The following is a 16,087-nucleotide window of genomic DNA, read 5'->3' as shown; positions in this document are numbered from 1 at the left end:
GGGCTGTGTGTCCCAATTCATCCTGGGCACACAACCACACGCCAGTCTAAGAATCAAAAGCAGCTTGGGCTTGCTGCTCAAGTAGCTAAAGCCCGAAATTTCACTGAGAGCGCCTAAATACCCTTTTGGATCCTAGTTATATTTTACTATCATACTGGATAAATAGGGCCACAAGCAAGCTGCATCATACATGAAGCTGAAGGTTAAAATACAGCCTGAGCTCCCATCCCAGAAAAAGCACCATCTGTGAAGTAAATGGTAATGCAGCCCAACACCGTGCTTTCAAACAGAAGTCGACACAGTATTTTAAGTCAACAATATAGTTTATGGAGGCTAGTGGGGCCATACAATTCTCATGTCGCCTGGTAACTATAACTAATACTTGTTAGCAGTCTTAGAAACATATCTATAGTGAGGGAAACAAGTATTTGATCCCCTGTTTTCCTGTTGTTATTCTGTCCCTCACAGCTACAATAAACCTACCATTAAAATTATGGACTGGTCATTTCTTCGTCAGAGGGCAAATGGGCAAATTTAGCAGGGGATCAAATACTTTCCCCTCCCTCACTGTATGAGTGAACTAGTTGAAACATTCTCGGGAATAAGAAAAAGTACTTTGTACCAAAGATGTACCATACCTGCAAACTTATTCCAGTTTCCACTTTGCTCTTCTTGCTCAAAGAAGTTAGTGTTAAATTCTGACTTCCTTCCTCAAATGTTAGCTGCTTAGCTGCTTTGAAAGTAGACCTGCAGAAAACAAGTTTAAAAATTGGTCTTCAATTTGGATATTCTTTTATACTGGTAAATCTAAGCCGTGAGTAGGTCCTAGAGATACTCTGTTACTTAACTAAGCTGAGTCCATTTCCTTGGTCAGACCTATTCAGCCAACTCCTTAAATGGAAAATTGGATAACTATAAGTAGGTGCTTTGGGAGGCAGCAAAGGTCTCCCCTTAACAAAACTGTGTTGTTTTCATTTTATTTAAACTACAACACCCACAGAATTTCAACAAACAAGACGTGGCACACTGCCTCTTGCCACTGGGATAGTTTAGATTAAGGCAGGGATGGACTTTACTGAAGCAAATGGGCCAAAACCATCTGGCTGGTGGAAGTTAATGGCTTTTGTTTGATATTTAGCATGAGGAACTCATGCTGAAACAAAATAACCAGTGCAATCTATCCAAGAGGAGAATCCTTTGAGTCAGACTCATCCCACATGCACGTATATCAATGTATTTTAGTTTAACATAAATGAGAATAGGCTGTATTTAACACTAGTACCTTTCTCGCTGTTTGTCTGAAATTATCTTGTCAGCATAGATTTCTGTATAGAGCAAAGCTGTGAAGTGAGCAGCACAAGACTGAGCTGCCATGGCAACCTGAAGGTAGTCGAGTTCCAGCCAAAAGCTGTCACTGAAGACTGTACTTGAAGGACTCCTGAACAAAATATCAAGCACAAGTGCATTCATCTCGCTTTATAAAATGACTTTAAACTGAAAGCAGCACATGTTCTATAAATCTATAACCTATTCCCCGTTATTTTGTCAGGACTATAACAGTCGTTGCTTTAAGAAATAACATAGAATTATTTGACATCCTCAGAAAGATTTTAGAAGAACTTAATTTACAAACACAATTCTGGGCTAAATACAAAGCCACTTTCAATGGCTGTTTTGTTATTACTACTTCCTCTTTTAATAACAATTGAAACAGGTCTTCTAAATGCAACTGACTGGAAGGCCCCAGGCCCTTTGGTAAAACTGGTGGGGGGGGTTGGTTTTCCCCCCAGGTATACTTTGCAACATGTCATTGACACAAAAATTATGCATTAGTGGTTGATTTATAATGGACCATTCACACACTATTCTGCTTTATTAGTTGCTCTAAAATGGTAACCTAATGTTACAGCATTATTGCCATTTGGAGGGGAACTCTTGTGACAAAAAGAGGACAAAGAAAGACAACACAGAACATTTGTAGTATGCTACAGGACATTTACTGTTTGGAAATGAAACATGCCACTGCCTCCAAATGTTTGAAGGCACAAACAGTATTGAAAGAGGCAACATGTGTAACAACCCCATATCATCATGAGCACAAATTACTGTGAGTGCAAAATAACAAAGAAATCTGAGAGCCCTCCCCTCAATGTCTAAATAGACCACTGTTGTAAAATTAAAATTAAGTTGTAAACATAAAGGCTAACACAGCAACTTAATCCACCTCTTTTGCCGTCTTAAGTAGTCAACAACAGCAAGCATTGTGCGTCGAGATATTTTATCCAAACTTCCATGAACAAAGGTTTGTGAATCTGCATTGAAGAAAAACTTTAGTCAGAAGGCTAATGATCTGATGTACAATAACAACTCTGAATTGGGTAAGTTAATAACAATGAAAAACAAAATAGTAAGGGATGTTATGCTTAAGTTCCCAATGTTCTTTTGAATCACCCTGATAAGTAACTCCTGTGGTAAGTCATGAATACATATATTTTAAATGAGAAAATGGTGTGTGAAATACAGAAGTACCTCCACAGCTATTAAGGAAGTGGTTTATAGCAAAGCAGGAATCTGAACCATCTATTAAACTATGCTGTCTCTGCTGTTTAACAAAAAGAAACAGCTTTGACTCTTGTGTTATTTCTTAACAATGTTAGTTCTTCATTGGCTCAGCTGACAGACTAGCAACATTTGGCTCTTCCTCTTCTTAAAACGCTTTCCATTCTAGCTGATCATTACCCGAGCCCTGTAACTAAGAAACCATGCTTGAGTTGGGTTTTCCCCCTTCCTCTTTCTCAATACCTTGCATGAGATATATCTTTAAATTATTAGTCTTCATTTTTTAGAATGGGGGCAAATGCTGTAAATGGAGCGGCCATTTTGCCTCCAACCACTAGATGGAGCTCAAATCCCACCTAAGCTCACCCTTACATGCATAATATTTTAGTTGATGGCATAGGGAAAGCTTTATGGCGTTACCTGGATCTGAATTTGCAGGTGTAGATGGCCTACTGGGAGATAGTGCATATTTGCAACAGGTGGTAAAAAACATCTGAATGTGTGTTGATAAAAGAGATTGTGCAGATTCATCTGAGTCATGAAGTAAAATGTCATGAATCAAATATGGAAGGACAGCCTGACAAAAAGCAGTTTGAACCTAGAACACACAAAAAAGAAATTGCTTGAACACATTATTAGTTTCAGTTTGCCTTTAGTAGTCACTTTCATTCTTATACTAAGTTATAACAAAGCATTCCCTATACTGTTCGTTCAAAAAGTTCACACACCTAAATGACATGGGCAAAGAGAAAACAATGTAGTAAGATGAAACTTTAAAATAGGTGACAGGGCAATAAAATGTAATCCTACCAACAAACTTATTTTACCTTACACAGGGGCTTCAGAAAAAGAAGGGTTTCACTTTTTATCCTTCCACTATCCAACAATGCACAAGTCAAGGTCTTAATCCAAACATCATGGCTTTCACCTTGAGGAATCCACAGATTTGTATTATCCAGATCTTCGGAAAGAGTGTCTCTTGCTTGTTTGGGCACTTCCAAGAACTAAATATCATTTTGTGTTGTTGTTTTTAAAAAAAGAAACCAAGTGGCTGTTAAAATTCCTTAAGCAGCAATACATAGCCCTCTCTCCTGAACCACCAACTCCGGCCTCTATTAAGGCAGCTCACAATTCCTTTATCTCACTATGCAGAACTGCTGGGACAAAGAGAATTGTAATTTAAAAGCTCTGGGAAACCCAGGAGTCTTCAGATATTTGGACATGCCTCTGGAAATGGCTGGGAGCAGCTACTGATCCAAGATAGTCTTATCAATTAAGACAGGAGAGTTAGGGTTCTGCATCTAGTTTTACAATACAGTAAAAAACACAATACCTTTTTCTTAGACACCCTGAAAGGATGAAGGTATACCAGCATGGGATCGGTCTCGGTTTTGTAAATATCCCAAAATCGATGTCCAGTTTCAGCGGCTAGAATGTTTTTTAAACATGCAACAGCAGCAGATCGAACGTCAATACTGAAAAAAGAAGAAGTGTGCATGCACACGAAAGCTCATACCAAGAACAAACTTAGTTGGTCTCTAAGGTGCTAATGGAAGGATTTTTTTATTTTTTATTTTGTACTGGGGGAAAAATGTAACTTTAGAAATTGGATATTGTCATCACAGATTTATTTAAAGGCAACATTTATATACCATGTTAAATTTTCTCCTGTATACTTACCATTGATCTATTAAAGCATTATTTATGAGAGTTAACATTATGAAGACCCATTGAAGTTCTCGGTCTTCAAACAGATCAACTGCACTTGAGGACGAAGCACTTTTACTGTGCTGCAACGCTGTGGTGGAAAAATTGATAGGACCAATTTCTCCCAAACAACTTCCAACTGCATCTGCAAATATAGACATTCATATGATGCTTTCCATATTTCACTGATGCTTTTCATATTTATGTACAAAATATACATAATACAACTGGGCAGCTGCCCTTTCAAAATGAAAATAAAGAAAAAAGGTAGTATTCCACTGTTTTAATATGTTGCGTTTTCTCTGTGATTTCACTACAGGGACTCATTTGTATAGAATTCAAGGGCTAGGCCTAAGCATTGCAGTGATAGCACCAGTGTGTATAAACAGGGCAGGGAGAACTGTTTCCATCACATATATTCCCTGGATTCTTAATGGATAATAGCAGCAATAGCTTATAAAACAAGAGAAAGGATGAAAAAAAGGGAGGGAGATCTCCCCCCAAATTTCTTTGCACTCAGAATTTCAATTGGTGCTGTTATACTGTGAAGGGCTTACTGAGCTTGGAGAACTGGCACCAGTACTATTCTGAGAAAACATTTTGAAATACCAATACATTCCAGTCTTAGAAATTCTTAACTGGCAAGGATTAGTTAGCAATTTAGGAAAGCAGACACTTTTTACAGGAGACAAAGGAAGTAATGCAAAGATGAAGTAAAGGTAAAGGTAAAGAGACCCCTGACCATTAGCTCCAGTCTCAGACGACTCTGGGGTTGCGGCACTCATCTTGCGTTACTGGCCGAGGGAGCCGGCGTACAGCTTCCAGGTCATGTGGCCAGCAGAGCAGCGCACGGAAACGACTTTACCTTCCCGCCGGAACGGTACCTATTTATCTACTTGCACTTTGACGTGCTTTCGAACTGCTAGGTTGGCAAGAGCTGGGACGAGCAACAGGAGCTCACCCCATCGCGGGGATTCAAACCACCAACCTTCTGAATGGCAAGCCCTAGGTTATGTGGTTTAACCCACAGCGCCACTCGCGTCCCTCTAAGATGAAGTATTATTAACTAAATCTTGTTTTTCAAGCTTTAATGAAAATGACTATTTAGTAAACAATACTTTTTTAAAAAAGCTAACGGAGCAGGATCAGTTTTTTTAAACAGGTTTCTAGGTGCTATCGTTCAACATTCAAGTCAAAATTTATCTGAAGTTATTTACTGGTATAAAAATATTGAATGTTGTATGACCTTGCAACATAATCTAGTTTTTACTAATTCTCTTCAAAAGAACTCTACTCATTTGAATAGCTAAGTTTCTTACCCAAGGCTCTATTGGTAGAATTAACAGCTGTTTTTGAAAGTTGTAAGAAACACGCTATCAGCTTCACTATTACACAGTCCTTTGGGTTTTCTACAGTTGGGTGTAAAAAGTATTAAAAGCAGTATTAAGTGAATGAATTCTTTATTATGGTCACAGACTAATAAAATCAAATATACAATTAAAATCATACAATTAAAAAAGTTTTTAAATATACAGATGACACATATAAGATCAACTCATGCTATTAATTTAAAAAAATTTCATTTGAAGACTCCAAAAACAACTACCCCACAATATCCATATCAACCATGTGTGGAAAGTTGTAACCAAACAAATAAAAAAATTCCCTCTTAAATGCCAGTGCTCTGAAATACACAGAACCTGTTAAAAGGCAAATGAAATTATATTTACAGAAACTTACAGGACTTGCCAAACTGCATTTCAAACATCATAGTAATTAGTCTATAGTATGATATGCCAACACTATCCCCAATGACACAAGGCAATTCATCAGTGAAAGAGGAAGGGAGGCTCTAGAAAGGAAGGAGATCGGCCAGAGCATATTTATTTCTATCTTTGCTTTCTCCAATGCTATTTTCTGAAGTGTGTCGTGAACAACAACAACAAAAAGACAGCACTTTTTAAATTGTGGTACCCATTATGAAATGCATTCTCAATGTTATATTTCTCCTAGTGCCTTCCTCAACATCCTCTAGAAGAAAGTTTCTCCCTAATCCTTTGACTGATATTTATTTTTGCTTATTGCATTGTTCATTGTATACAAAACAGATACTGTACTGGTATCTGGTTTAGTTCATTTTAGGGTTGATCATGCATCCTTGCTGTCCTCAGGTTAGTCACCCCCCCCCCACCACCATTTGCAGTACTCCCAGGAATTTAAAAAGTAGTCTCAAACCAATACCGTGAAATTCTTTCATAAGGTCCTTCATTTGATCTTTATGCTCCTTAAGTTGCTTACGCAAATCATTTAAACCTTCAAGTCTCGTTAACAGTAGCGAATCCGAGATATTTATGGACAGAAAATGGTTAATTTCCTGTAAACATCAAACAGATTTTATAGTAAGGATATACACAATTATTAGGTACTGTTTTTCATAAAGCTCTACAATTAGATATAATTAAAAAGAGTTATACATGTTCATTATCTTAAAAAAATGTATAGACTCTGTATGGCTGAGTAATGCGTCAATTCTTATCTGGAAATTAACATCACTAAGATCAATGAGTAGACATGAACAGGAAGACCTAACCCACTATGATTTCAAAGGTTTGAAATCTGATTTTATTACCTCCAGGAGAGAAAATCCACCATTACTGTATTTTATTTTTTGCTGAGTAGCACGCAGGTCTTTAAAAGCAGGATGATCTGGAAAAGGATCCAAATGTTTGATTGCCTGGTATAGGTTTTCATTGTCTTTGTTATCTATCACTAGATATCTCAATAAGCCCAAGACCTAAACGAAAAGGAAAACAAAAGTGGAGGAACAAAGTAATGAAACCACTCTAGAAAGTCTTCACATTTTTGCATGGAAAAACAGCAATCACTATACTCTGATCCATGATCTGCAGACTAGCTGCTCAGCAGTTAACTTCCCTCAATGCTACCTCTAGGCATGGTGAGACTGGGAGCAGGCTAGAGGCCTGTGCATTTTCTCCTTACTGCATAGAAACCCATACGCAAACAGAAGATCCTGCACTTATTTGAATGCAAAATACTCCCCACTTCCATCCAATCCTTTGACACTGAGCCTGTTTATCAGGCTCAATATCCAATGTCAGGGAAGACCCTACATTTAAAACTATAATCCCAAACTGGTTTATTAGGCGATAAGGCCCACTGAAGACAGTGGAATTTACTTCTGAGCAACCATACCACGGATTGTGTTGTTAATTCCTCACTTCACACGTGCATTTCAATATGCTGTGAGCAGAACAGAGGAAAGAGTGAAGATGATTTGCACAAGCCCAAGGCCTGCTTTTGATTTCACGGTGCATAAAGCGGAAAGGCAGAAGTAGCATCTAAATATCCACAGTGGCCACATGTGCACATCACAGTAAGACAGGGTTGCTGGCTTAGTGTGATTTAAAGGAAACAAACAGCATGCTAGTGCATGCTGCCTGACCACTCCTACTTTACTCTTTTAAATGCAGATGTTAGTGACGAAGGTTATGCATATATGTTCTCAGACTGACTGCAAACTAACTATTCTAACATCACAAATTCCTCTACATACTACGTACAGCCTTTCATGGCCTGCAGCTTTTACATTAAAATATATCAGCTGGTTGCAAAAAAATAGCAAAACTATTTAACAGAATTTTATAACATTAGTGATATAATTATATGCAGTAGATTAGCGTTAACACATATCAGTTCTTGCCTTTGAATATATCTAAATGCAAATACTGCAGCCCACAGCTCTCAGATTTAATGACACAGACACACTAAGAGTCATAATTAAGATGAGCAAGCATAGAGCCCTGATTGTATAATTTAATTCTTCACTGGCAAGCATTTTGAGCATAATTATCCATATTTGCCTAAAAAGAGAAAAAGAAGCACTTAAATAATGCAGATAGTTAAGTTGTTCAACTTTCTTACCAATTAAGTAGACATTTAAGGCAATTTAAGGCAGACATTTAGTTAAGCTTGGGAAAGAAACAGGAATTCATCCCTGATTTCACAATGAGTGTCCAAGGTGCAGCACAGGTCAAGGACAAGATCTTACTCCTTGCAGAGGAGTGAGGAAGAGAACTGGTGACCAAAATTTGTGGGCATACACATGTAATGGCAATGGGATCCAACAAACTGTGCAATTAGTTGTGCGCTTCTTAAAAACAGCAGCTACTAAACCTCATGATTTTGAGATTGAGAGGATCTCAGAAGTTTGGAATATTGCATGGGGCTTTTAAAATACCCTTGTGCATACCTTATTACAGTAAACCTGCAACTTACACACATTTAACTTGTGTGTATTCAGCTTTACATGCTTGGGATTTTTTTAAAGGAGAGGTAAAAAGGGCAGGCATCCAGGGGGAAAAACTTCAGCAATCCCACCTGCTATTGCTCCCTACGTTGTTTTGACTATACAAAGTTTTTGTTCCATGCACTATCCTTGGAACATAACCCATGAATAAGTTGTGGGTTTACAGTTATTGCCTTTTTAAAATGTTACTACCGGTAATTGATTTTTGCATTTATATTGTTCGCTTCGTTAGGTGTTCTCAGGTGGAAAGGTGGAGTACACATATTCTAAACTGACCCAAGTAAACCTAAATCAAGCAAACATAAAATGCCTAGCAAGTGTAGCTTATTAAAACTTACTTCTTCTTGGGTTTCAGGTTGTTCTCCAACTATGGGAATCAGTGTCCCCACAACAACATGGAGGTGACTCCCTAGGGCATCTCCACAATATATTACTGCTGTATGGCAAACACGACTGAGGAGGTCACAACATAGCAAGAAGCTCCGGAGGGATATCCCTTTGAGAGGAACAGGCCTAAAACACATTTTTTTAAAATTAAGCAGCTTAGGGGAGCTACAATACACACTTTAATCAACACAGTATATCCAGACAAGGTGGTGATATACAAATGATTTTTACAACAGGAGAAAGTGTCCTATGTCCCCTGTCTTCCCACTTCCCTCTCCCTCATATGAAAGCAATGCCACTTTTCCCCAGGATGATGAGGAACCATTAGTGAGCACTCTGAGTCCGCTCAGTCAACCAGCTGCAAATCCACCTAACAGTTACCTCATCCAGCCCACATTTTACCAGCTTCTCCACAAGAATATCATGGATGCAGTGTATCTTGATTTCACTAAGGCTTTTGACAAAGTCCCTCACAATATCATTGAAGGTCATTAAAAGCTTAATAATTTAAACCACCAATCAAGTTCATGGCTTACTGGTATTGGACAAGGTTCAATCTCCATTTATAGGATTCTTGAATAGTAAGGCCTGAGCTTGAGATCTTTAAATTCCAGTCACAACTGATAGCCATAGACAAGGTGGGCTGTACCCGTGTAAGGCAACTCCAGAAATGCTATGATCCCCAATCCCAGTTACTGAAATATTTTCACACTGAACATGTGTATAATTAATAGTACATATTAGCTCTGGTCCATGGGGTCACGAAGAGTCGGACACGACTGAACAACAACAATACTCATACCTGTTGCTGATGTGGTAAATTGTAGTATAAATCACATCCCGGAGTACAAAAGCCCATGCTCCTCCTAAACCATCCTTTATTTTTTCCAGTAATAATTGAACAAAAAAATGATATATCATAATAATTCTATGTCTTTTGTATATATTATTTGTTTCAGATGCTTGCTTACATATGGCAAATAAGATTTTTTGGAATGACTCCTGCAGAAAAAAAGATAGGACATTAGATAGTAATCTCTGGGGATTTTCTGTTTTTCATTGTCTGGAATTAGATCTGATGATTAAAAAAAAAAAAAAGACAGTCAGCTATCAAATTCTACCCTTCCCTCCCTCACCCCCAACATTTAGCACATCTTATCCCTGTCCTGAAGTCATGATGTTATGCATTTCCCCACCACCTCACATTACAGGTGAACATTTGAGGGAGACAAGGAAATGAACCATATTGTGACATTAAGGTATACTGTAGTTGGCATTACTGAAGAGGAAGGAGCAAACAGACAGGATATTGCAGATTTATTACAGTGGATGATGAGGTCTTCAGATTGGGCTAATAAATCTACTATTCAGGTAAGAGAGCAGTAGTTCTTTTTTAAACAGCACCTGCATGCACGTCAATAAACAATGTGTGTCACAAAAATCAGTTACTTACAGGGTGCTTGGAAAGAATTGCTACAAGACCTTTTGACTTCGTTTTATGACAACTGCTAATGTAATCTAATGTTGCTTTGATGACACGTGATGGAAAATGAGGAGGATTAGGAGTGGGATCCAGATCCCTGAAAATAAATAAATGCAAGTCTTTCAAAGCCTTGATGAGGCCCCAAACAAAAATCTTATGTGAAAAGAAATATGAACAGATTGGACTGAAATACTGATTCACTTCTCAGCTGGGAGGAAACAAACTAACATATTTAAATAGGTATTTTAATATTACCTATTCTAAATATCCTCCTTCTCTCTCTCTACTGCTGATCTAATCTGGATAAGTTTATTGTCTAGGGACAATTTGCTGACTTACCACTGGGCCGAAAGTATAAAGACAGACTCCAGTTTTATTTCAAACATATGAGTATGTACACCAAGTGCACAGTGGGGAAGTATGACTGCTTGCCTTTCTGTGTCCACATGCTATAATGTCTGCATGAATATATTTCTATACACTGTGAACTAGAGAAAAGGAACTGAAGAATCATACTGTGCTAACACCCATAGAAATATCTATAAGCAAGACATTATACATTGATAGACCACAAACTACTGTGCAATCACATGGTGCATTTTGTCACTGGTAACAGACCTCAAAAGTTGCAAAGTAGCATCACAACTGCAGGGCAACGTTTGCTTCAAGTAAAGATAAGAAAGAAAATGTATCCAAGAGAGAGAAATTCATCAACTTCTTTTGCAGCATCAACAGTTCCTGCCTTCAAGCAGTTGGAGGAACACAGTCCTACCCAGAGGTACCCTAAGGGAAGACTTACTTTGGGGGAAATGGGCAGTTGAGACAAGAGTACTAACAGAATTTCCTTCTGTAAAAATAGCAAAATGACAAAGGTCATGCCATGACCCTGGACCCAGACTCCATAGAGGCAATCCTCTGGCACCTGTAGTTCTCAGGAGATAGATCTACTCCTTGGTTCTTCCCTTGTGGGTCTGTAGACACAGGAGGCTACCCTGATCCCCCTAATGAGAGGCCTCTGCCACTGGATTCTTATGGCTGATCCACAAAATCCTTGGGTGATCAACAGAGATCCCCACAGCTGGAAACCCAAATACTCTGAAGGAGCTACAGTGGAAGGCACCAACCAGGAGGCAGCACTAAGTGGGTAGGCATCCAGTTTCTCTGCACTGAAACAACTTGAATGTTTGGATTCACCTACAGGAGCACTATCCATGGTTCTGAACCCACACCCTGGTCTCCTTCCAAGTTGCCTTGCAGCCAGGAGCTTCCGGCCTCTGCTTCTTTGAGCCATCACCTTTCCACAGTGATGGGCATCCCCATTAACTACAAGTGAATTTTATGGCCTATTGCTATGTGTAGGTTCATGCAATTAATGGATTTCCCTGTTCTTAAGGTACTATTACTAACTCACGACTTTCTCAAATAGAAAACAGTTTGTCAGACCATCAAACCACTACATATCATCCCCATTTCTTAAATATTTGCTTACAAAGGTCAAATAACCAACATGTGTTATAATCGGCAGAAGATGGGAAACTGTACCCTGTAAATCTTGTTAGATCAGAATCTTCTTGTGCTGCAATACCGGCTGACTCATGCAGTGTCATCAATACCTCCACTACAATCTCTGGTAAATTACTATGAAATAAATTGTCAATCAGCTGTAAAAACAAAACAACACAACACAGGTTTAGTTTTATTTTAAATATAAAATACCTGTACAATACAAGGCTGGTTATTACACAGCCTGTCAGTCTCCAAGCTGATGTTATATTCAAAAGTATTAAACTCAGAAACTGGATAGTTTACCTACTTGCTCACCAGTGTGTATGATCTCCTCCTCATTATTACTATTATTTTGTTTATGAATTGCTTCCTATGAAGGAGGAGGTTCTTTAAAGCAATACTCTGTCTGATGCATGAATAGGGGGCACCTTCCATTTCTCCCCAAGAGCAACAACCCACCCCAGCAAAGCATCCTTAAAACAAACTGGGAAGAAAGTTCATTTAAGGCAACTATCCCATTGGGGGTGGATGGCACAGATTAACATTTATCTCAAATTCCAACAAACATCTCTTTAAGCGCCTCCTTTGCAAAAAGGTGAAAGCCCTTAAAACCAAGAGGTGAGGCTTCCCTTAGATTCTCCTGCACCATCTGGTGGCTAATCAGCAAATTGCTTTTGGTTCCTACAGACAGCACAACATTTGTTGCTTTCTCCCATTTTACAGGGGTTGCACATAAATTAAGCTCCTTGGGGTGATTCAAAACCCATATGAGAATATGCCTGCCCTCATCTCAACTACGGACAGGATTAACAGGGTTTAGAGCTGCACAGTTACTGCAATCCAAGATGGGTATTCTTGGCTGCTCATGAAAGGTTGGTTCAGTCAGAGCTGCTTGCTATTGAAGAGCACACTGCTGCATGGCTTCTAAACAGTCTCACAGGCTTTTACATCTTTGTTGGTAGCATGTTTCCCTGAAAGAGCAATTGAACAGAGGCACTGAGGGGAGGGGAAGAGTAAGAGTAAGAGTAAGAAAAACTAAGTTGGGAAGGAAGGCCTGAGCTATGAAGCAGAAAAAGAGAAGAGGAATGTATCTTCTGCTCTCCTCTTCTGCAAGGCAGGAAGTGAATACAGTGGTACTCCGGGTTACGTACTTAATCCGTTCCAGGTTACAGTACGTAACCCGAAAAGGACGTAACCCGAACAATTCGTTCTGCACATGCGCAGACAAAAAACCCCGAAAAAACCCACGAAAAACGCTCTGCGCATGCACAAATCGTGCGTGCGTCGGGTTGCGCTTCAGGGTTAGCGGAGTTCGTAACCCGAAAAGTATGCAACCTGGAGCGTACGTAACCCGAGGTACGACTGTACTAACTAGCGGGAAGAGGGGGCTAAGTCAAAAGGCTTATTGGCTTCTGTGCAATGGGAAGAGACACAAACCCCAGTAAGCGCTGGATGCCTCGTAAGCCAAACACAGAGCATTTTAGGAGAATCGTCTAGGAATTCCAACAAGTTTATTAAAAAAAGTACCTGTTTTCCTAAGCAGTTGTCATCTTTCAGCCTCTCATAGACTTCATGAGCTGTCTTTTTCTTTTGCACAATCTCATCATCTTCATGATTTTCATAGGCAAAATAAGGGAGGATGTTGACAAGCATTTTGGGGAAACAATGTGCCAAGAGCTGTTGCTCCCCTCTTTCAATCTTGTTAGCAATGGATGCAACCTCTTCAAACTGTTGCTTAACAACGAGTTGCGGAATCAAAACTTTGTAACAGGATCTAAAATTAAGGATTTTCTTTAATTATGGCAAAACAATTATTTTTTTTTAAACAGAATTTATTGACATTTTCACAAAATAACACAAACCCAACCCCCACACCTACAAATATCAAAACAAATACAAATACACATAATGTCAGGATTCTTCTTCTTATCTGTATACCTTACTAAAAAAAAATTTATAGTTCCAAATCTTGACGTTTGACTTCCCCCGCCTATACACCTTCGGTTTTAAAACAGTACACTATTTCCTTAACAACTTTTCTCTATAAAGATTAACTTTACTTAAAAAAGAAAAAACACCTTTGTCTTAATCTTTGCATTATAACCTAAAACTTAACCAAATATTCTTACAGCTAAACTTGTTTCTTCTATCATTTATCATGCTGCTTTTCACTTAAATTCAATATCTCCTTACTTATTTAAAATAGACTTGTAATTAACAGACTTCACACTCCGATTTCGGATACCATGGCAGACCATCTATATTATACATTAATTGGTTCAACCCACTCCCCTTCTGTCCATTATCTTCTCCTGTCTTTCACCAGAACCGGATCTCCTATTATATTCTTCTGAATGTCCACAGATCCAGGTTGCACCCACAACAAACCCTGCATCGAGCTCCAAGATGTTCATCCTCTCCATTCTGAGTTTCTCCGTGCCTTTGTACCATACTTCTTCTTCTTGTAGAAATCTTAATTCTGTGTCCCTCGACCCCGAACTGCCACCTCGGAGTCTGGATATTAAAAATCTTTCCGTTCCAGGGCTGCTGCCACCCCCTGAAATCGGCCCCTGTTCCACTCGGATTTGCTCAGCCATCTCAAACCATCCTTCCAACACATCTTCCAGCTCTTTGCAAAAGTCTGTTTCCATTGAATAAAACTTTCGAAAAGCCTCCTCTGTGGAAAACAAATTCTTTCCATTTATAATCCCACTCAAGGCTCTTAATTTTCGATCAAGCAGTTCCAATTGAAAGACAGTAAGCTTTTCCTCATCCTCCCAGTCCTTCAGTGCCAACATAAGCGCAAAGTCCAACATCTTCGGGGGGAGGTGGGTATCAAGTTACGTTTCCTGTCTTTTCCTTCCTTTGTCTCAATTTTTTCCTACGCAAGTCCAAATCGCCGCCATTTCTTCCGATGTCGGAATATAAAGACCAAAACTTCAAACGGAGATATTTTTTCCTCAGTTAACCCCCAAAAGGAGATCTCAACAGACTCAGCTTTCAAATTCAAAATGCTTTCAATTGATTGTTGTAGCAGCAGTCACTTAAAGGGTTAATTTCTTTCACCACCCGAAGGGAGAGAGGCGGGCTGCCTTTCTTCTTAATCCCAGAGCTTTCCCGGAATACAAAGAGTCAGTCAATTACTCACAGCTTCTGGTTTCTTAGCAACTCCTTAATGACAGGTAGAACAGAGACGCTCATCACGGACTTTGCCGCCGCATGTAAACATCCCGGTTGGGGCATGTCCCCTAAAGCCCGGCTCCGTGGTCCCTTCACCCCCACTCCCCCTTTACAGGGGGCGCGGGGGAAGGGTTCGGAGCACAACGGGCACAGCCGGGGAGCCCAGGGCACGGGACGCTCTTCCCGCGCCCCAACCGAAGCCCCGCTATGCGGCTGCAGGGCTCCTAACCCCCGGGATGAACTGGGTGCTTCGCAGCCGAAGCAGCCCACGACCATCCATAATGGCGCCAGCCGCCGGAAGTCCTAATTATGGCAAAACAATTGAGGGGAAAATTACATTTCAAGTGTAGTATACAGTGCAAGCTACAACAGAACCCAACAACTGCATTCTTATGACAAATTATTCTTGAAAAGTTCATTTGATCACCTATTTCTAATTAGCTACTGACCAGTTAATTGCAGCAAGAGCATAGTTTGATGTATGAAGGGTATTCCAAAATATTGGTATTGCAACTAAAAAACTATGCATCTTTCTAAGAATATGCTGCTTCAACCAATAAAACATGAAATGTGGCACCTGGCATATCGCTACAAAATATTTTGAGTGTTTTCAGATAAATAGCAGGGAAATCATACAAACGTAATTTAGAAGCATACCTGTAGAACTCGTCCAAAGTAGAGTAATTCAATAATATATATGGAAAATCCGGAAGGCTGTAGCTGCAGTTCAGCCATTGGTGAACAAGATAATCTACGTGTGTATTCATGAAATCTTCCACACTTCTATATCCGAGAGTACCAGGAATTCTTTCCAATACCTACGTTCGAAAAAAGGGCAATTCCAAATGAGACCACCACTGGTAGTGACTATAACAACTCAGTGGGTTCGTTCACATATCCCTAGTTTGGGTGTAATGCTAAGCCAAGGAATGTGGTTT

General features: G+C 39.4%; 1 protein-coding gene across 2 annotated transcripts in view; it reads right to left on the bottom strand.

Annotated features, from left to right (window-relative positions):
* The window catches only part of ATM (ATM serine/threonine kinase), a 54,845-nt gene that overhangs the window by 16,649 nt on the left and 22,109 nt on the right, over positions 1–16,087 (bottom strand). For both annotated transcript variants that reach the window (XM_033146243.1, XM_033146244.1), the window contains exons 25-40: positions 15,807–15,967; positions 13,497–13,743; positions 12,006–12,124; positions 10,434–10,560; positions 9,783–9,982; positions 8,932–9,106; positions 6,896–7,060; positions 6,508–6,640; positions 5,586–5,675; positions 4,240–4,411; positions 3,893–4,034; positions 3,387–3,563; positions 2,980–3,157; positions 2,225–2,312; positions 1,283–1,438; positions 639–747 (exon numbers count right to left, since the gene is read on the bottom strand). In XM_033146243.1, the coding sequence (XP_033002134.1) occupies positions 639–747; positions 1,283–1,438; positions 2,225–2,312; positions 2,980–3,157; positions 3,387–3,563; positions 3,893–4,034; positions 4,240–4,411; positions 5,586–5,675; positions 6,508–6,640; positions 6,896–7,060; positions 8,932–9,106; positions 9,783–9,982; positions 10,434–10,560; positions 12,006–12,124; positions 13,497–13,743; positions 15,807–15,967 (2,439 nt within the window). The remainder of the gene's footprint in view (positions 1–638; positions 748–1,282; positions 1,439–2,224; positions 2,313–2,979; positions 3,158–3,386; positions 3,564–3,892; positions 4,035–4,239; positions 4,412–5,585; positions 5,676–6,507; positions 6,641–6,895; positions 7,061–8,931; positions 9,107–9,782; positions 9,983–10,433; positions 10,561–12,005; positions 12,125–13,496; positions 13,744–15,806; positions 15,968–16,087) is intronic.

This window comes from Lacerta agilis, chromosome 4 (assembly GCF_009819535.1).
Source record: "Lacerta agilis isolate rLacAgi1 chromosome 4, rLacAgi1.pri, whole genome shotgun sequence".
NCBI classification, from domain to species: Eukaryota; Metazoa; Chordata; class Lepidosauria; order Squamata; family Lacertidae; genus Lacerta; species Lacerta agilis.
The sequence above is the reverse complement of the archived record's forward strand: the minus strand, read 5'-3'. Positions and strand labels throughout refer to the sequence as shown.